This window comes from Callorhinus ursinus, unplaced genomic scaffold, assembly GCF_003265705.2.
Source record: "Callorhinus ursinus isolate GAN/ISIS: 27379988/994484 unplaced genomic scaffold, GSC_fseal_2.0 scaffold4, whole genome shotgun sequence".
In the NCBI taxonomy this organism is placed as follows: Eukaryota; Metazoa; Chordata; class Mammalia; order Carnivora; family Otariidae; genus Callorhinus; species Callorhinus ursinus.
Genome location: NW_027397066.1, coordinates 140552745 through 140578116, shown reverse-complemented (window position 1 = coordinate 140578116; position 25372 = coordinate 140552745). Strand labels below are relative to the sequence as shown.

Sequence of the window (25372 nt, the reverse complement as noted above, 5' to 3'; positions counted from 1 at the left end):
AAAGAAAAAATCATAATTTCTTCATGACATTTTAATACTATCATGGAAACAATGGAAATTTAAGAGCTCTTGCGCCATTTCCACACGCCCCCCCCCCACATCCCTACATACATTTATATGTTACTATGTCACTGGTACCAGGAAAGAGGCTCTTCTTGCAATTTAACTTTACCAAGTACTTTTGTGAATATTATAATACAGATTTAGAAGACTTCATAATTAAATGTGGTTACAGTATCATTCTAATGAAATTGAGAGAAAGGACTTTTCAGCTAAGAGACTTAAGGGGAAGTAATCTCTAAAACTGAATGGGACTTGCCTTCATAGACAGCTGCAAAGCCTTTTCCCACCCAGTTACTGCTGCTACGAAACTCAATCCACATTCTGCTGTCTGTAGAGGTAAGAACTTCAGGCAACTTGTCCCCACAGAATCTACCTAAAAGAAATAAAAGAATAAAGAGAGACTCCTAAATATGACTCTATATTCTAATTGCTTTCCACACTAGCCACAAATTATATATATAAAACCCGATTTGGTTCCTATACTCTATCTGGAGTAACAAGAGCTATAAGTACGCCTAGTATTTACTTAACATAGGTGGATAAATAAAAGAATGTCTTCGTATCTATTTATAAAATATTGGAACATACCATTCTCAGATTAACAGACTGACATCAATATCATTGTCTATAGAATTAAGAAACAGCTAGTGCTAAAGACATATTTGTAAAAGGTCACATGATACATCAAGGTAGGGAATATTCTTTCATAGGGAACAGAAAAAAGTACAAGTGATCCTGAGAAATTGGCTCCAATTATCAGACCGGTCCTTGCAGAGAAGTAGCTTGGTTAGGGATGTGTCTCAGCCCAAAGCGGAGTTCTTTGTCCTGTAGGGTCTGACTATGACCCACCAGGGAGACTCACATGCTGCTCTGGGGGTCTTATAGTACTGCATACATTCCATCCCATGTACAAAGTCATAATCTGCAGTGCAGTCGGTCAACCTCCCATAAATATATATTGGCTAACTGTGTGTCTTCACTGTGCTTTAAATTTCCATATATGAGCAAATGGCTAAATCTGGCAATCCACATGAAATAATTTTACCGACAATAATACATTGCCATCCATTTCTGCATGCCCCTGGCAGTGCTATCATACGTAGCTTCAGTATATGAAAAATGGTAGTCGACTTAAAACAAATTCATACTAACAGTCAACAGGCGAAGAACTGTCTTCCTAAATGGCAAAGTAAATTAAGGGCATGCAAAAGAGAGCAATGTTTCTTAAACTGCAATGTGCATATGAAATGCCAGGGAGTCTGTTAAAATACAGTCTCTAATTCAGAAAGTATGGAATGGAGCCTGGATTTCTACCCCTCTAACAAGTGATCCTGATGCTGCCTGTCTGACAGGTACACTTCAAGGGACAGGTCTCAGGGGAAGTAATGGGGAAAATTTTCCACATGAAAACGATGCCCACACTGAACCAGTCTGCTGGCCCACTATACGCCAAAGCATGTAATGCTGCTGGTGTTCTAAAAGAAATGTGCTCCACTATTTAGCTTTAGATTTGGTTCTTCAATATGAATTTAATGAAATGTTTTCTTTGGAACACACACACGTATATTACAGATTGCTTCACCTAGGCTAAGAAATGCAGTGTTCAAGACAATATTTTCTTCAACCTGACTTATCACATTCGTTCAATTTTATTTTTTTTCTTATTTTTAAACATCTCTATATGTCTTGGACCTAAGACTTTTAATACAACAGTATACATTCAGTGGGTTTTGGATGTTAAGATAAAAAGAACTGTAAGGCACATAAGCACAGCTGAGCAAAGCTACCTCTAAAAATAAAGGAAAAGTTGCCATTTCAAAAAAAATCAATATTGAAGTAGATGCTTACATGCTCACAACAGCTCTCACCTTTAAGTAAAACAGAGGGCAACAGTAAAGTGCCTCATGCAAGTCAATGGCGTGGTCTGTGGTTAAACGTTGGCAGCAGACTTTTGTGAGCACCAAATCTGAGCTACAATTTATGACACAAAGTACAAATGCCTCTTCTCAGCCACAAAAACTCTCTGAGAAGCACAACCGTGACATCCCCAGTGAGAGCTAACATGGGTGGCAGAAGAAATCAGCTACCAAACATGGACCTAGTGGCTCACATTCTACCCCCTTAGCCAACAAAACAAAACACGACACGTGCACCCACATCATTTATCTGGTTTTCTCATTAAAGCGATGATTTATCAAATTAAAAATATATTTGGAGGCTATTCTCAATCATTACATTCAGATCCAAGTATTTCCTCATAATTTAAGCTAGTTTAAAATCAATCTCTCTATTTATCTGTCCGTATTTTGCTGTGGTTGAAAAGAGTATAATAAAAATTAAGATGTGGGCCACATACATTTTGAAATCCAAGATGACTCTTAAAAGAATCTACTTCCAAGGACAAACTATATGCATGACCACAGAGGAGGTAAAGAGTCTCTTACCAAGGAGAGGTGATTTCCTCCAGTACCCATCTCTCACTTCGATGTAGTCATACCAGCACAAACTGCTTTTGTATAGGTCCATTGTGGTAAAATTTAAAACAATCTGCAAATTGGAGCAAAATGACACAAAAAGTAAAATGACTGTAACTGCACACAGTAATTTGATTCCTGGAGATAAGGAACCCAGGACTACCATGAATACAGATTCATAGCTAATTCTTTTTTTTTTTCTGTTAGTATTCCCTTAATATTTTTTCTTAGCAAACACCTGAAAAAAAGAAAATATCTTCTCGTTCTCATTAATGTTTGATAATATAGGAGCACTATGTCAGGAGTTAAAAGTAAACATTTTAATAATTAAAGCAAAGTTTCAATAAAGTAATTGAAATAATTGTGAAACAAACAGAAATCTTTATTCAAAGAGTTTATTTTGAATTTTTTAAGATAAACAGGACTTAAACCATGAGAAATTTTGATTTTGCCATGAATGTCTTCTTTTTAATAATTTATTTCAAAGACAACCAGACATGTATAATTATATTAAAAATTACCACCATGTGCCATATTCCAAGAACATAATATCATTGTGTATGTTGAAATGTTTTAAATACAGTTCTAAAATTTGAATTTATCCATGTAACTATAATCAAAGACAGATGTCACTATGCTTTTCTAGATCCAAGAATATATACTCAAGGACCTCTCAAGTTATAAGATCTTACACATGACCCCTTATTCTGTACTTTGTTTTGAAATGATGCTGCTCTTTGTTAAGATAATTCAAATAATTCAAGAACAACTCTAGGAAAGACAATTTTCTTACTGCTTTACAAAAAGACTTTATTTTTCAAATAATTAACTCTTTTTCTACTTGATTACACCAAAAGTAGAGCCAAACTAGAATGAGAAATATACTTATCTGAAGTAAAATTCATTTGGAAAATAGTTTTTTTAATATTCAAAAACTCATTCTGCTTAAAATACCTAAGATGCTTAAGGTGTGAGGTGAACCTTTTTTTACTCCGCAAGCTGCAATGGACTTTGGCCCAAAGCAACAAATTATGAGTATTTAAATAAACGCTTCTAATATAAAACTGTAGATTGTAACAATATTTAAAGAATCCTTTGGTAACAATATAAAAACCTGAATTTATATTTAAGAGAACTCTCAAGCTCAAGAACTGAGTAAAATATATATATAATCTATCAAGACTGAATCCATATTCCAGAAAAGTGCTACCATTTTTGTGTAGAAAACATATGCTTCTCCCCTTTCTTGAACTCAATACTTAACAGAACCATGTACTAATTAGGGCAAATCAATCCTTAACTAGCTTACTTCTTATGAGAATGAAGATACAACATAACAATAAATATTCCTCTTGGCGTCTTGCATCTCAGTAATGACAATGGTCATCAGTGGAACCGTACACCAAAGCTGGTTATAATTGTCTGTGTAAATAATTATTTTATAGAGATAGAAACTAAGACTTTATCGAACTATAATGAAAGTCAACTGTACCTTATAATGGTATTAACATTTTGCCATTAAATTCAACCTTTTCCAGTTTCTTTAAACATGTGTTTTCTTGATTCCAAAGAGATGAAATCTACCAAGAATGTGAAAATAGAGCCACACTTGTTTTGTTTTGTGTTTTAATGTAATACAATCTATGAAGCATAACTTGGTTTTGTTTAATAAAATTGTTGGGGTGCCTGGGTGGTGTAGTTGGTTGAGCTTCCAACTCTTGGATTTGGCTTAGGTCATGCTCTCAGGGTCATGAGATCAAGCCCTGCATTGGGCTCCCCACTCGGTGTGGAGCCTGCTTGAGATTCTCTCTCCCTCTCCCTCTGCCACTCCCACTCATGCTCTCTCTCTTTCTCTCTCTCTCTCAAATAAATAAATAAATCTTAAAAAAATAAAATTAAATTTTTCATTTATTTCTGTCTACCTTAGTTATAGTTTCTCTTTTTCCTTTCTTTTTCTTTTCCTTCAGCCTAATTTTATCACTCCAAATATTCTCAAAAATGTTTACAAAAATTTCCACAATATCCATTTTTTTCCTTTCCTTTGCAGTAATTCTCAACACCTGATTATCAAAATGCATAGTTTCTAAACAATTTTTCTGAAGTTCCCAATATGTTTTCTCTTCCATCTTTGAATACCAATGTAATATTAGGTTATTCTTACAACATCATTGGGAAATAATTTCTATATTTTCTCCTTAACTTTGTATTTACTTTAAGCCTGTTTAAATGGGGAAGACTACCACTGCCTGATTGATCTTAGGTTTCTTTTTTTTTTTTTGAACAATTTTATTTATTTGACAGAGAGAGACAGTGAGCAAGGGAACACAAGCAGGGGGAGTGGAGGAGGGAGAAGCAGGCTTCCCACAGAGCAGGGAGCCCGATGTGGGGCTCGATGCGGGGCTCAATGTGGGGCTCGATCCCAGGACCCTGAGATCATGACCTGAGCCAAAGGCAGATGCTTAATGACTGAGCCACCCAGGCGCCCCTGATCTTAGGTTTCATTCTGCATTTGTATTCTCTCTTAGCAACCACCAGGGATTCGAATATGTATGATCATACAAGAACTCAGTTATTATAGCAGAGATGGCAAAACTAGAATTTAGACACAAATGGTAGACCCCAAGGCTCATTTTGTGGCTTCCCTCTTGGATTTAAAGGTGAGTTTCATAATGGTGTGCAAATAGTTTCACTTCCTCTTCTATGAGGGAAAAAAATCAAGCTAAATTGGAAGTATGTATATCATCAAATTGTATTTAAAATTAAAACAATGTGGTTAGAATGCTAACAAGTAGTTGATATTTGAAGTTTGGAACATACACACACAAACACACTCACACACACAGTTGGAAGGCGGATAACTCTAAACAGAAAAGTTTCCTATCTTGTTTTTAATCTTCTATTTTAAACGCCAAGCACCGTGGAGGAACAAAACTGGCCTACTTTAATATAAAACACAGAGTCCTTTAGAAGCAGAAAATGTAATAAAGATAGGTTTTCTAAAATCAAATCTTAGGGCTCTGACACAGAAGTAAAATGTTGGCCTTTGACTAAGGTTGCCAGCAGAATCAACTTGAATTACAAATCAAAAGCACTTGGAAAATATTTGGTTGTCTTAAATTATGCTATTTTGTGTAAATACGTTGCATCTTTTTAAAAGAATGATGAAAACTAACTGGCACAATTATATAAATGTTTATTTCTTATGGTAAGTATCAATTTACCATTATCAATTTAAAATTAATCATGGCTCCCTTGGAACATGAGATTGAAGGAGATACAAGGAACAATTCTAGGATTTCCTGTGATCTGTTATGAGTCTTAGTTGCTATTCTGCAAAGTTAAATTGATACAATTGCTGTGGAGTTTGCTTAGTAAAACTTTGTTACATAGTACTGCAGAGTGCCACAAAGTACGTAATCTGGAAGAAAGGCAGACCAACAGTCAAGGGACTGGATGTCTGCAAATCTCCATTGAAAAATATAACCAAGAAACTATTGCCAGCACAATTAAGACATTACTGACTACCTAAACTAATTCCATGAGCACCACAGAAAGACCAACTAGAATTGGTCTTACAGTGCTAAGGATGGGGAAGACAAATCTTCAATTAGACTGATATTATTAAGTGGCTCTTTTACTAGAATCAAAAGCAGTAAAATAAAATAGATTTCTGGGCTCCAGCCAAAAGAAGTTTGGACAAGTCTAATAATCTCTAGGGAGACTACAGTTTTCTTCTCAGGAATAAGACTAGAGGTGAGAAGATCAGTAAATTATATTCTATGGGTCAAATCCAGCCTTACAACCAGTTTTTGTAAGGAAAGTTTTGTTGGACCCATTCCTCTACATATTGCCTATGATTGCTTTTGCAATACAATAGAACTGAACATTTGAAACAAACTATCCCCGGCAAAGCCAAAAGTATTTACTGTATATCCTTTCCAGAAAAAAATTGCCAACTCATGGAATAATTGATCACTAAGCTTTTGTTCACCTCCGAATTGTATCCTGCTAAAGGAAAAAATTTACATCTTTTCCTACAACTAGAAGCTATTTATGATTGGGAATAGAAAGCCTGGTTTAAGTTCTAGCTTCTCGGATTTCTAGTTTACTTAAACTTTCTTAGTTGGAATGTATTTCCTTATGTCAGATCCCTGGAGGCCATAATATCAAGCTGATCTCAGCAGAGTTAAATCAGAAGGATTTAATTGGAAAATGTTAGAAAACCACTAAGGTAATCAGAAAGCATTGTTAAGATTCTCATGTATTACTGTTTTCATGGTACATATTCAGGCGTCCCTCACAACATAAATCCTGAAGACAGTTATGAAAGAAATAAAAGTATTAACCTAATTTACTTAATCCAACTATGCTGGGAACATAAAAACATCAGCCTAATTTTAAGGTTTCACAGGAAAATCAACATGTTAAAGTAAGGGATTCTTACTTCAAAATCTAAAGAATAGACAGGAGAACCTGGACCTCGATTCAAGTCCCTGCCTTACAATAAACGAGTTGTATGACTCAGGTGGATCCCTAATTCCATCAGGGATTTATTATATGACAGGTGAAAAACAAGAATTGGATTATGCTATAAGAGTAATTTCTCTGCTTAAAATTATATGATAACACCTGGATTTTGAAATTTTGGTGTGTCATCACCAACTACTCACAGGAACATTTTTCATACCTTCTTTTCCTTAATCCCCACTCCACCCCTATACCTGATCAATTCCAACTTCTGTAGTTCCCCTAAAAATGTTCTCCTTCCATTTTCGCTGACCATGCTCTCCATACCTCTTTGAAATAACTGCAATCGTTTCCGAAGCTGTACTTTGTGGGGTTTTTTTTTATTATTTTTATTTATTTGTCAGAGAGAGAGAGCACAGGTGGCAGGCAGAGTGGCAGGCAGAGGGAGAAGCAAACTCCCCGGTGAGCAGGGAGCCTGATGCAGGGCTCGATCCCAGGACCCTGGGATCATGACCTGAGCCCAAGGCAGACACTTAACTGACTGAGCCACCCAGGCATCTCTCACAAGCTGTACTTTGGTTTTCAGTTTCACTCATCTCTAATTCATCCTATCCTGTATGGCCACTTTAATCCCATGAAAGTTGGGCACCGGTGGCTTCACACCAAACTCCATGTAAATTTCTCATCCTAGGGATCATGACTCTAGGGTCATAGCCCACCTCTGCTGCTTCATCTTTCACTACCTCAAACAGAACATTCATCCTACCCATCCCTGACTTCTTGCTGGTGTGCCCTGAAAAAGTACCCCGTTTCAGCACTCCTTTAGTCAAAGTGTATGTCATTATTCCTGGGACACGACTCTCCCCTTTCCTGTTTCTGGAATCTCTTCACACCTTTCAAAGTCTTGATCAAAGGCTTAGATCTCCCAACAAGATCTGAGCTCTCCTACCTCAGCAATTCCATCTTGCTTTCTTCAGTGATTTCTCAGAGTTTGGCTATTGTATTACTGGGCCTTGCTCTTGCTATGTTTATAAGTTCTTGAGAGCAAAGGTTTCTTTCACACGCCAGCAGATACTATATTTTGAATTGACCCCATATGTGTAAAGCACAGATGAGTGATTAAAAAGATATTTTTGCAAAATGAAAGCAGGCAAATGATAGCTCCTAACTGGGTTATACAGGAAAAGAAAAAAAAATTAACTCTATTGAAGACAAAAGCAATCTGCCCTTGTTAAAAGGTCAATCAGTTCTAAAAGATGAAAGAATCAATAGTGCATAATTCTATCAGCTCAACAGAGCTCCATTCTCAGCTGCACATTCTGGACTGTTACCAGCAAGCACCGTGCAACATCAAGAACAGTCTTAGATTAGACAGGACTCTGTTTTTACCTTGGAAAGTCTAATTCTAAAAAGACATACATGTAAAATGACAATCTTACTTCTTTTTCATTGTGGTAAAATAAATATGCACATAAAACTTACCAATTTAATCCCTTTTAAGTGCACAGTTTTATGGTGAAAGTACATTTACACTGTTGTACAATAATAAACTTATTTTTTAAAAAGAATATTCTTCCTATATAAAATAATACACGCTTATTGTAGAAAATTAAAGGAAGAAGAAATAAAACTTATCTGTAAACCCACCAGAGAGAAATAAGCATTGTTTTAGTATATACTCTTCCATAATTTCGTCTCTAACATATGTAATTTAAAAATTAGATCTTTTCATGCCTATGATTTTTAACCTGCTTATTAAATTTCCCAATATATTAAAAACATTTTCTCAAATCAATGCTATTTTTGGTTTTCTAAATTTAATTTGTTTCCAATTTTTCATTATTATATATAACTATCTCTGCACAGACTCAAATAATTTCTCTAAAATAAATCTCTGGGCTAAAGTGCAAGTGCATTTTTCAAAATATGATAAAGATTACCAAAGTCCTTCAGAAAAGATATTTCCACTTTTATTTTCAGAAGCTTTGTACCCTTATTATCATTTGATATTATTCTATTCCATCTTTGTGGGTAAAATACAACACATCATTGTTGATTCAAAAAGCACTTCTTTGATAAAGACTGAAAGTAAACAATTTCTATATTAATTATATATCTATTCGTACAGATCAATAAATGTTCTGCTTTCTTAGTCATTTTCTAATGTGGTGTTAATCTTTACTTGTTAATTTAAAACAGCTCTTTATATATGCATACCAATGTCCTCTCATCTCATTTTGATTTTTATTTGTGATTTTGTATTGTTAATGTAATTATTCTAATAAATTATTTTGCATTTTGTTATTTTCGATTTAGGTACCCAACATATCTTTTCCAGAAAATAAACACCAAATCATTTGTTTTCCTCAGAAAAATACGAAATAAAGGTTTAGTTTTTGTGCAAATACATAAAAATGATTTATTATTTATTGAAAAACTCTTCCCCAACTTATTTATTTTATAGGGGTGCCTGGATGGCTCAGAGATTAAGCATCCAACTCTCGATTTCAGCTCAGGTCATGCTCTTAGGTCATGAGATCAAGCCCCACAGCAGGCTCTGCCCTGGGCATGGAGTCTGCTTGAGATTCTCTCTCTCTCTCCCTCTCCCCTGCCCCTCCCCCACTTATCTCTCTCTCTCTCTCTCTCTCTCTCTCTCTCTGACAGAAAGAAAGAAAGAAAGAAAGAAAGAAAGAAAGAAAGAAAGAAAGAAAGGAAGAAAGAAAGGAAGGAAGGAAGAAAGAAAGGAAGGAAGAAAGGAAGGAAGAAAGGAAGAAAGAAAAAGAAAGAAAGAGAAAGAAAGGAAGAAAGAAAGTTCATATTTATAAACAAATATATGACAAAAGTCTTTAAGCCCTCAGGGCATAATTCTGGTCTTTTTGGTTTGTTCCATTGATTCAGAAGCCTATTTTGACATACCACAGAATATGAATTACTGAAGCAGCTTAATGTTTTTCTATTATCTTACAGTGCAATCCACTTTCCTTCATTAATTATTTTCTAATTTGCCTTGGTTATTCCAACCCTTGTTATTTTATAAATAACCTCTGGAAAAATTGGGTCTGGGTATAAAACAAAAATCTATTGGAAATTTATTGGATTTACTTTAAAACTATACGTTAATTTGGGAAAAACTGACAATTTATAATACATCCTGACATATGATATGTTACATTCTGCTACATATGTTATTGTGTTTTAGTTCCACAACGAAGTCTTCAGTTTTCTAAAATCTATTACATCTTAATATATTTGTTTTTATTTGATCAACTTAAGTGTAATTTTTTAGTTCATTCTTCTGAATTTTTGAAAAGAGAAAATATATTTTCTATTACTAAAGAAAAATTTAATGATTAGCTCTGCCAAATGCAAGGTCTGTAGTGCTAGGCAGGTTACTCAATCTTTTCTTAAGTTCAATTTCTTCACATATAAAACAGATAATTATAATCCTAAACTCAATGGAGTGTGAGCAGTTTAACACAGTGCCTGGCATAGTAAATACTCAATATTAATTTCTTATATTTATTGAATTGAAAAAAAGTCCTCCTAGTCCTAATTCATCAGGTTATCATTAAATATACATACTGAATTCTAGTGTTACTAGCATTTATGAAATTTTTAGACAGATTGTTTCCATTTTGATACTATTATTTGACAAAATAACAAATTTTATAATATTCAACTACCCTCATAATGCTGAACTAAAACACTTTCAGTTTTATAAATTATATAGCTTGCTTTCATTTGATTAAATTTATATAACATCCATGTGTTTATATTCATATGTAAGGCACTTGATAATTTTTTCACGTGTGTTGTGTAACGTATGCTTATCAGAATTTTACTTCTTTTAGTAAAATAAATGAAGATAGAGAAAAAAATGAAGAGACTACACATTGTTATGCAATGCACTTGAAATACATTTTATTACATGGGAGAAATCTGAGATTTTAGAATTTGAAAAAACTGCCTTGAGAAATCATCTGCAAGCAGCATCATTTTATAATAACTTCTGTAAACTTACTTTATATGGTTATAACTTATTTAATTTTTAGTGTTCATTAAATAACTTTTGATATTTTCAATTTCCAGGATTCTACATTAAGAAATACTTCAAGTGAAAGTATTTCTTCAAGTTTGATTTTTAACAAAGTTAAATATATAGCCATTTATATACAGTAAATTACATTATTATGAATTCAAGTAAAAAAAATCACATTTTCAAACAGAAAAAATACTAGCAAAATATGTTAATTAAAAAAAATAACCTAAAGTATAAACTATAGGCAGGACAAAATGAGCCTTAATGGAAATCTGAGATGTGAGAAGAAATAATGATTAAAAATATTTGGTGAGGGCTCCTGGGTGGCTCAGTTGGTTAAGCAACTGTCTTCGGCTCAGGTCATGATCCTGGAGTCCCAGGATAGAGTCCCACATCGGGCTCCCTGCTGAGCAGGGAGTCTGCTTCTCCCTCTGACCCTCTTCCCTCTTGTGCTCACTATCTCTCATTCTCTCTCTCTCAAATAAATAAATAAAACTTTTAAAAAAATAAAAAATAAAAAAATAAAAATATTTGGTGAACCTTCAAACAAATGCTGTTGGGAAAGGAGACCCATGTACAAGCAAATGAAGTCAGACCTTTATCTTAAGCCATATACAAAAATTAATTCAGCAATCAATTAAAGACCTAAATGTAAAACCAAAGCTATAAAACTAGAAGAAAGCAGAGAGGAAAAGCTTCATGATATTGGAACTGGCAATGATTTCTTGGATATGGCACAAAAGCACAGGCAAAAAAAAGCAAAAATAGTTATGTGGTACTACATCAAACTAAAAAGCTTTTGCAAAGCAAACAATCAGCAGAGTAAAAAGGCAACTACAAAAAAGAAGAAAATATTTGCAAATCATATATCTCATGAGAGGTTAATAGCCATAATATGTAAAGAACTCCTATAGCTCCACAAGAAAAAATAAAATAATCCAACTAAAAAATGGTCAAGACACTTAAAGATACATTTCTTCAAAGATGATATACAAGTGCCAAGACTCCTATCAACATCACTAATCATCAGAGAAATGCAAATCAAATCCACAATGAGATATCACCTCTCACCCATTAGGATGACAACTATCAAAACAACAACAACAACAACAAACACCAAAATACTACATATTGGTGAAGATGTGGGGAATTTGGAATGCTTCAACATTGCTGGTGGGATTGTAAAATAATGCAACCACTACGGAAAGCAATATGGAAGTTCTTCAAAAAATTAAAAACAGAACTACCAAAGTATCCAGCAATCCCACTTCTTCAGAGTATGCATCCACAGGAATTCAAAGGACTGTCCTGAAGAGATATTTTCCTGCTCATGTTTGTAGTAGCACTATTCACAACAGCCAGAAGGTGGAAGCAACTCAAACGTCTATCAAAGGATGAATGGATAAACAAATGTGGTCTATACATACAATGGAATGTCATTCAGCCTTAAAAAGAAGAAAATCCTGTCACATGCTAAAACATGGTTAAACCTTGAGACCATTACGCTAAATGAAATAAACCAGTCACGAGATAACAAATGCTGTATGCTTCCACTTATGTGAGGTATCGAAAGTAAATTCATAGAAACAGAAAGTACAATGGTGGTTCCCAGGGCCAAGGGGGAGGGAAAATGGACATGAATGGGTATGGAGTTTGTTTTGCAAAATGGAAAAGTTCTGGAGATCTGTTCCATAACAGTGTGAATGTACTTAACACCATTGAAATGTACACTTAAAAATGGTTAAGACAGTAAATTGTACATGTTTTTTATCACAATAAAAAAAAATTGGTAAATATCTATGTATACCTTAACAAATGTTAAGTGCAAAAATCAATAATAATATCTTATTTGTGTCAGGATGAAACAAACTTGAAGAAAAATACTAAACAACAGCATATAAAATGAAGATAACATGTATTGTAATCTTTTTTTTAGAATCTTTTATGGTTTGGGAGGATAAGGACACCACTTAAATATGACTCCATTAAAAAGGCTGGTAGAGGGCGCCTGGGTGGCTCAGTTGGTTAAGCGACTGCCTTCGGCTCAGGTCATGATCCTGGAGTCCCGGGATCGAGTCCCACATCAGGCTCCCTGCTCAGCGGGGAGTCTGCTTCTCCCTCTGACCCTCTTCCCTCTCGTGCTTTCTATCTCTCATTCTCTCTCTCTCTCAAATAAATAAATAAAAAATAAAATCTTTAAAAAAAAAAAGGCTGGTAGAAAAGGGGGTACCAAATAATAGAATATACATTTAAAACTTTCAAACCAAAAAATAGAAAATAAGTGAAATGAGGGAAAATGAAACCATAAATTCAATACATAAAAAGGCTAAAAAGTAGAACAAAAGAAACAAAGTGGGACATATAGAATGCAAACAAGAAATAATAATACATCAGAAATCACAAAAAATGTAACTGTAATAAACACTAAAGACAAACTAACCACCATGAATTAAATAAAAAATAAAACCAAACTATTTGCTGTCTAAAAGGGACACACCTGGGACACAAGACCACAGAACAACTAAATGTCTAAAGCAAGATGAAGATATAACCAGGCAAATATATTAATAAAAAGAATGTGTAGCCTTATTAATATCAGAAAAAATAAAGTACCTAAATCACAACTAGAGATAAAGAAATACAGTATATAATAATAGTTTAATTATCAGAAAGATGATATATTCTAAACATAATATATATATAATAATATAGAACAAAAATATTTTAAATATATTTACATATAAATATATACAATATTTATTTTTAAAATAAAGAGAAACTAATAAATCCACCAAATAGTGACAAATATTAACATACCTTTCTATTTGATAAAGTAAAAAACAATAATTAGAGAATATATACACTTCACAATTTAAAAGACTAATGCATAGAGAACTTTGCACCCAGCTACTGCACAAAACACATTTTGTTTTCCTTTTTAAGATTTTATTTGTTTATAGAGAGAGAGTGGAAGCAGGGGCAGAGGGAGAAGGGAAAAGAGAATCCTAAGCAGGTTCCTTGCCCAGCACATGGAGCAGGACGTGGAGCTCGATCTCAAGACCCTGAGATCATGACCTGAGCCGAAATCAAGAGTCGGACATTTAACTGACTGAGCCACCCAGGTGTCCCAACTTTAAAGCAAAGATTATTCTTTATGAAGATTGGTCACTTCCAAGGTCATACTGCCAGCCTCAAAATATTTTAAAGACTGACATCTTACAGGGTACAGTCTCTCACCAGAAGTGACTAAAGGAGAAATTAACAAGAAAAGGATGATTGGGAAAAAAATGTATGTTTTCAAATAAGAAAATATATGTTACCAAAAAATATGTTGGTTGAGAAGAAATAATAAGAGACAAAGAAGATAATGAAAATTGAAAAATAGCAAAAATACTGTATGTCAAGCTGGTGAAATTCAGATAAAGCAGTTCTTAGAAGGAAATTTATAGCCTTAAATTTTGTATTAGAATTAATGAGTTAAACTGCCAACTAAAGAAGTAAAAAAGAACAGCAGAATAAATCCAAATTTAAAACAAAAAGAAACTAATAAAGACACAATGAAAAATGAGTTAATGTTGTTCATTGACCACTTAATTCAATTTATTTGCTCATCATCATACATAATATTAAGAAAAATAATTTTAAAAGATGATAGATGTGTTGATTTCTTCCTATTTGTAACATCTTGGAAAATACAGTTTTATTGGTAATTAAACATATAAGAAAAGTGAATTAACTTTGAATACTGATGGTGTGGGTACTGCAATTGGATAGGAGGAACAATTTTTTTCCTGTATTATCTTGCTCTTTGTGGATTTTACTAATCTTGTTCAAAACTCTTCATATTCTATAATTTTAATTTCAAAATCACATATAGTTTTTATCAGCTTTTATATTTTGCTCTTCAGTACCTTTTTAAGAATGATTTTCATAAAATATTCTCATAAGCTTATTCAAAAATCCACACAGAAATTGATCAACACCTATAACTACCGTACAAAGACTTTTAATTCTTAAATTAAAAATGACTGTATAAAGAATTATGTATGCATTCATGTATTCCAAGTCAATTGAAACTTTTTATGTTTCAAAACCATTCACGTTACACAAATGTTTCAATCAGTTTTCATGTGGAATACTGTAACACACTAGACAGCTCCACACCCATGATTCTCTTAACATTCAATTATCAGGAATATTAAACTTTAACCTCAATTGCATTCTCACAAAAATTCTAAGTATATTTGAGTCATTCCAGATGAATTAGTCATAAGCAAAGAACAAAAACTATTTAAAAGTATCAAGAAAAAAAAAGATTAGTATCAATACAGTCTTGGTCTTTCGGAAAGACTTTTAAGGTTAGCATTCAAGACAGAATCCAAAAGTTAACAGATTCATTCATTTCCTTCCTTAATAATTTTAAAATCTTGAACCAACAAATTAAATATGCTAAAGGGAATTTTCTTCCTTTTCAATCCTTATTATGTTTAATTCCATTTTCTTGCCTTAATGTGCCATGACTTCCACCAAAAAAAAAAAAAAAAAAAAAACTGGTATGGTAGAAAGAAATGTTTCAGAATTTTCCCAAGAATGATATTTGTAATAATTTTTGTCGATTTGCTTTCTAAGATTAAGAAGGTACCTATTCCCAATTTGTTCAGGACTTGTTGTTATTAAATCGGTAATAGATATTTTTTCTTGATTTAATTGAGATATACTTCTAATGGTGTTTGTGTCTACACACGTGCATGGTTGGTGGTCAGGACCATTCTATAATGGGTTTTCCTGTTGATTTGTAAGACATAGCATGTGACACGTGAACCTAGGCTGCTTTAAGTATCCTGAATTCAATTTGATTTGGTTTGGGGATTTTACATCCATATTCAAGTGTTAGCTTGGATTATACTTTTCCTTTTTTATACTCTCCTTGTCAGGATTTCTACCAAGATTTTGCTAGCCATATAAATAGGAGAGTGGATCTTCCTTTTTATTCCCTGGGAGAGTTTATATAAGATTATGCTTATTTCTTATTTGAATGTTGGCTAGAACTCACAAATTAAGCCATCTGAACTTGGATTTTCATTGCTGAAAATTATCTAATAATCCAATTAAACAGTAGTTCATTTTCTTTAGTGGTTATAGGAGTAATCGAGTTTTTTTTTTTCTTTTTCTTGAGTAAGAACTCAGTAATATTTTATAGGAATTTTCCCATTTCATCTACATTTTTTAAGTTACTGGCATAATGTTGACAATATTCTTTTAATCTCATTTTTGTGTCTAGAGCATCATAACCTTTTCATTCTGGTGATTAGATAATTGTGCTTTTCCCGTTATTCTTTTTCTTTCTTGATCTATTTACAACCATTTTCCTATATTTCTAAGTTTTTTCAAAGTACGACTTTGTTCATACTTTGTACCATGTTATTTTGATCTCCTTAGTTTATCTTTTATTTATTATGTCCTCCATTATGTACCTTTCCATTTATTTTACTGTAACTTTAATAGCCACTCAATAAGAATATCTAACTCATTAGTTTAGGGCATTTTTTATTTGCTAATGTGAGCATTTAAGTTGTGAATTTCCTTCTAAGTACTGCTCTCATTGCATCCTACAGGTGTGATATTCATTATTTTTGTTATATTATAGCTGAAAATAATTTCTATCTAAATCTGTACTTGCTTTTTAGCTAAACTGGATATTTTATGTATATTTCTTAACTGAAATGTGTGGGATTTTCTGGTTATCTATGTGATACTTATTTTTAACTTAATCTAATTGTGCTTGAGAACATAATCTGCATTATTTCAACCCTTTTAGAGCATTTACTATTTCTTTTTAAATTACATTTTTCAAAAAATTCCCAGAGTTTGAGCAATTTTTATTATAAATTTTCTGAGATTTTTAGTCTTGTATTTGAAGAATCAAATAAGAATAAAAAATAAAGTAAATTATATTTAAAAGAAGATGAATCTCTGTATTTATATGACACTAAATGAGAACTCTCGATGATATAAACTACCTTCTCCCCTGGGGTCACTGAAACTCTCCAGATGCAGTGTGTATAAGAAGGGTAGCCATTTGGAAATCCTGGAGATGAAAGGTTGCCATTGGATTCTTGTAGGGTTTCTCCACACGCTAAAGGAAAAAAAAAAAAGATACATATATTTGATCTTTTAAAGAGACGAGTTATCCATATTTCCTTAAAAAATCAGATCATTCTTTAATTTTTCTGAAAAACATCATAAATAAAGCCCTGAGTCTTTTGGTGTTAGATGAAAATATATATTTTTGTTCTATAAGACTTTTCCTTTCCAAGTAAATTCACCTTATGTCTCCATTACCACGATTTTAACATACTTAATGGTATCATTAGGGCTAACCATAAAACAAGACTATGAGATAAATAATCTGGCATTCATAAAGTTCTTCCTCATAGAGACTTCTCTCATTCATTCCCAAAAAGTTAGTAGGTGACCTATACTCATATTCAGGCCAGTGGATATGTGGTTGACGTGGCTAGGGGATAACATGAAATATAAATAATATTTTTCAATGTAAAGTGAAGCTAAACTTCATAGCAAATATCACATCAAAGTCGAAAAACAGTCTAATTAACAATTAGAATACAATCAGTGAAGGTGGTACCAAAATGTCCTATACAATGAAAATTTTTCTCAAAATAAGCTGAAAAAAACTGAAAGGTTAAAAACATAAAGGAAGATTAAAATTTTCCAACAAGATGTGGACATTTATTTACTCTATCATTTACGCTGATCGTAAGTAGAAATCACTGGAAAAGCAATTATGTTTTCCTCTTACTAAGGCTGTCTAATTTCTTAGAAGTAATTATCAGTCATCTAAAATAGCAAATTATCAGTTGCACAGCCTCAAGATCTGTGTGATTAATATCTCTAGGGCCATTTCAACAAAGACACAGAGTGTAATTAGCTCATTGGTTTAGCCAAGGTTGGTGGTCAGGACCATTCTATAATGGGTTTTCCTGTTGATTTGTAAGACATAGCATGTGACACGTGAACCTAGGCTGCTTTAAGTATCCTGAATTCAAGAATAATTCTTCCACTTCAGCCCGTCATCTTTATAACTTTCATTCAGTAATTAAAAAAAAAGACAAAACAGTTCTTTCCCTCTGAAGGAGACTGAAATCAGACTGCAATATTATCATATTATAGAGTCATAGCTACCAGCAGGTGAACTCTCATCTCATCAAATCCTCCATAAATAATAAATGGTTTTGCATATCTTAAGTTAAATGAAGAAAGAAAGATGATGACTTTGAAAACAAAATAGAGGGTGCCTGGGTGGCACGTTAAGCATCTGCCTTCGACTCAGGTCATGATCCCATGGTCCTGGAATCGAGCCCCACATTGTACTCCCTGCTCTGCGGGAAGCCTGCTTCTCCCTCTCCCACTCCCCCTGCTTGTGTTTCCTCTCTTGCTGTGTGTCTCTCTCTGTCAAATAAATAAATAAAATCTTAAAAAAAAATGGAGCTGTAAAAAGTCTGATATGATATAAATATTTATTTGAAAACACAGATATTAAGTTTGCACAACAAAATACATTTCAAGTAGAAGTAAGCAGTGTTTATTTTGATTAATAGGCAGATAAAAGCAACTTTAGAAAAAAATGAAAATGTTCAAGGTCAAAAATACATAATTCAGCATTTTCCATGAATCATCTAAGGGTTCTTGATAAATGTAAGATTATAAAAACCCTTAGAAAATGAAAATTTATTAAGATTTTATTAATGCAGGGGCGCCTGGGTGGCTCAGTCGTTAAGCGTCTGCCTTCAGCTCGGGTCATGATCCCAGGGTCCTGGGATGGAGTCCCACAACAGGCTCCCTGCTTGGCAGGAGGCCTGCTTCTCCCTCTCCTTCTCACCCCCCCGCTTGTGCTCCCTCTCTCACTGTATCTCTCTCTGTCAAATAAATAACTAAAATCTTTTTTTAAAAAAAAAGATTTTATTAATGCAAACAGTGTGCTTCTAAGAGGATCAGTTCAGATGCTATATAATCATTTGGGAGTTGAGTGTGTTTCAATGGAAAATACCGTAATTCATAGCTAAAAATAAATTATTTAATGATTGAAAAGTACACTAAGCCACATAGAATGTTTGTACTGTATTTACTAAAGTGAAATTAAAACAATTAAATATATTTAATCCACAGATGTACACAAACAATACTGTTCTGATAAAGATAAAATGGAAAACTCTATAAAATGAAAAATAAACAGAATCAGCATATAATTCAAATATTAAGTAAATCTATTATATAACATTTGCCTATAATGCTTATAATCATTTGTGCATTTGCCTCAGTAAGTGTGGTTGTCCCAGGCTACCTGATCCCTACTACAAAAGATATTTCAACATTTTCTCCAGACATAGGTTTTTAATGCTCAGATATACAAAGCAAAGTTTATTATTAAAAGAACTAAAGGAAAATCAGCAAGAAAAAAGTGGCACTATGAAGTTAAAATGCATAGGTGGTTCATTTATTCAGCAAAGTCCATGGTGAGAAAACACAAGTTTTAATCATGGCATTACCACTTACTAATTATGTCATACAAGTAAGTCTCAAAAGTCTCAGCTTCAGTTTTCTCTTGTTAAATGGCCATCTTACTAACATATACTTAATAAAGTTGCTGTGTAGGAATCAAATATTATTATGTCTTGAATCTTCTTTTTAATCCTTAGATACCTCTTCCATAGGTAGGGAGACTGTGGTCTAAAGTGTTTGAATATGTCTTTGAATACAAAACTTAGTCATATGTAGGAGAAAAAAGATAAAATATATACAGAGGCCAGTTATTGTTATCACTGCCCTAATAAAAATTACTCTAAAACTAAATATAATTCAGAAGTTACACTTCTACCTCTGTAGGCAGATGACACAATCTTACACGTATAAAACTGTAAACATTCCACACACACATAAAACTGTTAGAACTAATAAACAAATTCAGCAAAGTTAATACAAAATTAACACAAAAAATCAGTTGCTTTTCTATATATCAGCAACAAAAAATTTCAAAAGGAAATTTAGAAAACAATCCCATTCATAATAGCATCAAGAAAGGATAAAACACTTGGCAATAAACTTAACCAAAGAGGCAAAGGACTTGTACACTGAAAACTACAAAACACTGATGAAAGAAATTAAAGATGACACAAACCAATGGAATGATGAGCTGTGTTCATGACTGGAAGAGTTAATATTGTTAAAATATCCATATTACCCAAAGCAATCCACAGATTTAACATAATTTCGATCAAAATCTCAGTGGCATTTCTTGCAGAAAGAAAAAAGAATACTGAAATTCACATAAAACTGCATACCAGAAATAGCCAAAACATTCTTGGAAAAAAAAAAAAAACGAAGGTGGCTCCCACTTGCTGACTTCAAAACATATTACAAAGCTACAGTATTCAAAACAATATGATATTGGCATACGACAGACATATAGACCAAGAGAAGAGAAGAGACAGCCCCAAAATAAACTCATGTATATATGGTCAAATGATCTTCAACAAGGGTGCCAAAACTACTCATTGGGGAAAACATAGTCTCTCCAGCAAATGGTGTCAGAGAAACTAGATATACACATACAAAAGAATGAAATTGGACACTTATCTTACACCATACCCCAAAATCAACATAAAATGAATTAAAAACTTAAATGTAAGACCCTAAACTGTAAAACTTCTAGAAGAAAACAGGTAAGAAACTTTGTAACAGTAGTCCTGGCAATGATTTCTTGGATATGACACCAAAAGCACAGGAAATAAAAGCAAAAATGGGCAGGTGGAACTATGTCAGCTAAAAAAGAAAGGAAACAATCAAGAGAGTGAAAGGCAACCTTCTGAATGGGAGATAATATCTGCAAATCATATATATCATGAAGGATTAGTATTCAGAATATATAAGGAACTCATACAAATCAATAGCAAAAAACAAAAAACCCAATTTTAAAAAATGGGCAAAGAAAAAGAAATGGGCAAAGAAGACACACAAATGGCCAATAGGTATATGAAAAAATGTTTTACATCACTAATCATCAGGGAAATGAAAATCAAAACCACTGTATCACCTCACACCTGAAGTATGGCCATTATCAACAAACAAACAAAAAATAAGAAGTGTTGGCAAGGAAATGGAGAAATTGCAGCCTTTGTGCGCTCTTGGTAGGAATATAAGATGGTGTAGCCACCATGGAAAACAGTGTGGGTTTTCCTCAAAAATGATCCAACAATCCCACTTCTGGGTATTTATTCAAAAGAATTGAAAACAGGATCTGGAAGAGATATTTGCACTCCCATTTTCATTGCAGCATTATTCATATCAGTCAAGAGACAGAAACATCTTAAACATCCATCAGTGGATGAATGGATAAAGAAACTGTGGTATATACATAAAATAGAGTATTATGCGGCCTTAAAATAGAAGGAAGTCTGGCATATGCTACAACCCAAATAAACCCAGAGGACATGATGTTGAGTGAGATTAGCCAGTTACAGAAAGACAAATACTGCATGATTCCACTTACATGAGATTTCTAAAGTAGTCAAATTCATAGAAGTGGAAAGGGGAATGCTGTTTGCTGGGGGCTGGAGGAGAGGGAAATGAAGAGCTGCTGCTCAATGGGTATAGAGTTTTAGTCATGCAAGACAAAGAAGTTCTAGAGATCTGGTGTATACCAATGTGCATAGAGTTAACAGTACTGTACTGTGCACTTACAAATTTGCTAATGGGGTAGATGTCATATTATGTGATTTTTTGCCAAAACAAAAAATAACAATAATAAAGCAGTTGAACTTCTAAGTCCTTTACTGTGTGATCAATCTCACTTCTAAATTAGGTAATTCACATATACCTTCATTCTTCCAGAATAGAAAATTGTATAATTGTACAAGAATTATATAAGAATTTGCAAGAATTTAAATTGTATAACTGCTACTTGGATTGTGTCTTGTTGAGCAATTATTACAAACTCTTGACCTTTTAATAACATTAAGTTTATAGCTGTCTGCATGTCCATCTATAGTTACTTTCTCACCAAATATCTGTAATATCCACCCAATACCAAAGATTGAGAACTTTCCTTTCTCAATATTCTATAGGACCACATTTATGATCTTACTAAGGCTAAGGGAAACAGATAGACATGAACAATAATTTCTATTTGATAGATCTCTTCCTAAAGGATCTCAAAAAATTCTAGATTAGAGGAAGAAATAAAACTGTATCTGATCAACTTAATACTACCTAATTAACTTGTATTTATACCCCTTAAACTTTTAAATATAAGAAATAAAATACAGGTTTAAAATGATTTAAAAAATATAAAATAAAATGTAAAATGATTTTAAGATAAGGAAATGTTAAAAAGAATCCTAAATCATCTGAGAGATAATGTGAGATTAATAATGAAATATTTTAAAATACATTTCAATAGCAACTGCCTAGCCAAGTCTGAATCATCCTTTAAAATGAAGCATAAACACCTACTCCAAGGAGCCTTCCTCCTGCAGTGTGCAGCTCAGGTTAGGCATCTCTCGCAGAACTGCTGTAGCATCCTTTGGAGGAAATTTACTTCCTAACCAAGTGATATTGTCTGCGGGATGCCCCAGAGGCTCAGCTATTTGTGCGTGTAGTCCGTGCTTCCTTTTCTGTGGTAATAATATCTGGCACGGTGCCTTCCACGTGTTAAGGTGACTCATTCATTCATATAGCAACTATTTTTTGAGCACTTAATTTACATCAGATTCGGAATACCATGAGGGAAAACCCAACTCCAATCCCGCAAAAGCTTACATACTCCATTGTGGGAAATGCCAAATGAACGATGATTATAGGATTAAGACAAAAAGACCAGGATCAAATGAGGCATTTACCATGGTGGAGTCCTGGGAGATGAGGAAGTCTTTAAGTAGGAGGTGACATAGGAGCTGAATCTTAAATATGAGCTGGGATTTAACCAGGAGGCTGTTATGAGCGTACTGGCTGGAGAAACACGCAGAAGGCAAGCATACTGTGGTGCCAGGAGCTAAAGGAAGTGGAGGTGAAAAACTAGGCTGTAGGGGTAATACCTAGAGAAAAGATTCAGGGAAGATACAAGAAAAATATTTTGAAATGACATAATGAAAAGGAGATTAGCCTTTATCCTAAAAATAAGCAAACTAAGATTTGCATATTTAAAGCCACTTAGCAGCTTGGCCAGAGAACTAAAGAGATGTAAGAATAGAGACAAGAGGTGAATTAGGAGACATTTCAACAATCCAGACAAAAGATGAGGCTCCCCAGACTAGGGGATTCCCTGCAAGAATGCAAGATTCCAAAAGGCAACAGGACTGACTAGCTGGAGACAGTAATGGAGGAATGAGGTGAGAATGCCCTTCATAATTCTGGCTCGGGCTACCAGATGAGCTATGTCTGGTACCATCCATTGAACTAGGGGATGTTTACAGCAAAATGAAGAAAAGGGTCCATGAATAAGTGGGAAAAAAATAGATAAATTATTATTTTTTGCACGTGGGCAATATTTTGGCCAAGAACTATATATATACAAGAACATATATAAAGTATATTCTGTCTGGAATCTCAGAAAATTATACCAGGAACCAAGAGATTAATGTTTAAGTAACTAAGAAGAACGTTATTTCAATTTTAAAGGTAAAGTTAATGAAACAAGTGTTTGAAGGGAGGTAAAGTTTCTAGTATTCAGACTCCATGCACGCTGAAATTGGCCTTCCATCCTTAAAGTGTCCACACATATGGTCATCCATGGACAGGGATATTCTGCACACAGTGTATGTGTACTAGCATTGAAAACTTTTAAATTTATGAACATAGACTGTACATGCGTTCATGTGTGAAAACACGTGCACTTTTATGTAACAAGGAAGATTCTAATCTTCAGAAGGCCCTTTATTTTTAGATATTTTATTTTGTATTTCCCCTAATTTTATTATGTTACTTGATGTATTTATTGGGGAAAATTTACTGGAGAATATTAGGATTGATGGTTGATGAAGTACTAAGTAAGCAAAAAGTTCATGCGACTACAGAAAAACAAATTTAAGAGAAAATGCAAATAAAGACCAGTGACTGTACCCGAAGAGTTAAACTAAGTAGTTTAGAAATCAAAAATGAGGGGGAGGCGGTGCAAGACGGTGGAGGAGTAGGAGACCTGGATTTCATCTGGTCTCAGGAATTCAGCTGAATAGGGATCAAACCATTCTGAACACCTACGAACTCAACAGGAGATCGAAGAGGAGAGTAGCAACAACTCTCTGAACAGAGAAGTGACCACTTACTGGAAGGTAGGACGTGCGGAGAAGTGAATCCGAGGCGATATTCGGGAGGATAGACGGTGGGGGAGGGGGCCTCTGTCTGCCGCTTCTGGCAAGTGATAGAGCCCCAGAGCACAAAATCGGAACTTTTAGAAGCCGGCTCCGCTGAGGGATGTCGCTCCAGTGGCTAAGCAGGGGGTGGAATCGTCCCAGGACAGTGTGGTCTCAGGACCCTTGGGGTCACAGAAAGACCGGGGGTGCCTGAGTGCAGCAGAGCTCCCAGGTATCGGAGCGGGGAAGCTGGCTGCAGAGACGGAGCCGAGGCGCGGGCTCTCAGCTCATGGTTGCCATAAACTGTGATCCGTGGCCCAGTCGAGCCACTGCTCCTCCAGCAGGGATCCAACAAGCGACAGAGCTGGGGAGACTCCCTTCCTCCCCCGGGAGGAGCGGCGCGGGAGCGCTCCGCAGGGATCTGCTGGGTTTGGAGACTCCACACGGGGTCGGGTGCCAGAGAAAGAAACACTCGGTCACAGGCCGGGTGAGCACGGAGTGCGGCCGGAGACCGGGGAGATGGGAGTGACTGCTTTTCTCTGGGGGCGCACTGAGGAGCAGGGCCCTGAGTTCTCAACTCCTCTGGGTGGAGATTGGGAGGCCACCATTTTCGCCCTGGCCCTCCAAAGCTGTATTGAGAGCTTGCAGGGAACAAAAGCTCCTGAAAGCAAACCCGAGCACCTTGCTTAGCCCAGACCACAAGGGCGGGGCAAGTCAGCCTCCCGCAAAGACATTTGGAAACCATGGCAACAGGCCCCTCCCCCAGAAGATCAGCACGAACAGCCAGCAAGCTAAGACCAAGTTTACCGATCAAGGAGAGCAGGAGAACTCCAGCGCTAGGGGAATACTGCACATAGAATTCATGGCTTTTTTTTACCATGATTCATTAGTTCATCAAAGTTAATTTTTTTTACTGTTTTTTTTTAATTTTTCTTTTTCCCTTTTTCAAGCAACATCTTATCAAT

The 25372-nt window shown here is 34.5% G+C and overlaps 1 protein-coding gene across 5 annotated transcripts in view; it reads right to left on the bottom strand.

Moving 5' to 3' along the window:
- TLL1 (tolloid like 1) overlaps window positions 1-25372 on the bottom strand; it is a 216871-nt gene that overhangs the window by 58568 nt on the left and 132931 nt on the right. For 4 of the 5 annotated variants that reach the window (XM_073892462.1, XM_073892461.1, XM_073892465.1 and 1 more), the window contains 3 exons: window positions 17061-17179; window positions 2508-2610; window positions 320-436 (listed from right to left, as the gene is read on the bottom strand). In XM_073892462.1, the coding sequence (XP_073748563.1) occupies window positions 320-436; window positions 2508-2610; window positions 17061-17179 (339 nt within the window). The remainder of the gene's footprint in view (window positions 1-319; window positions 437-2507; window positions 2611-17060; window positions 17180-25372) is intronic. The other variant, XM_025874003.2, reaches the window with a different exon arrangement.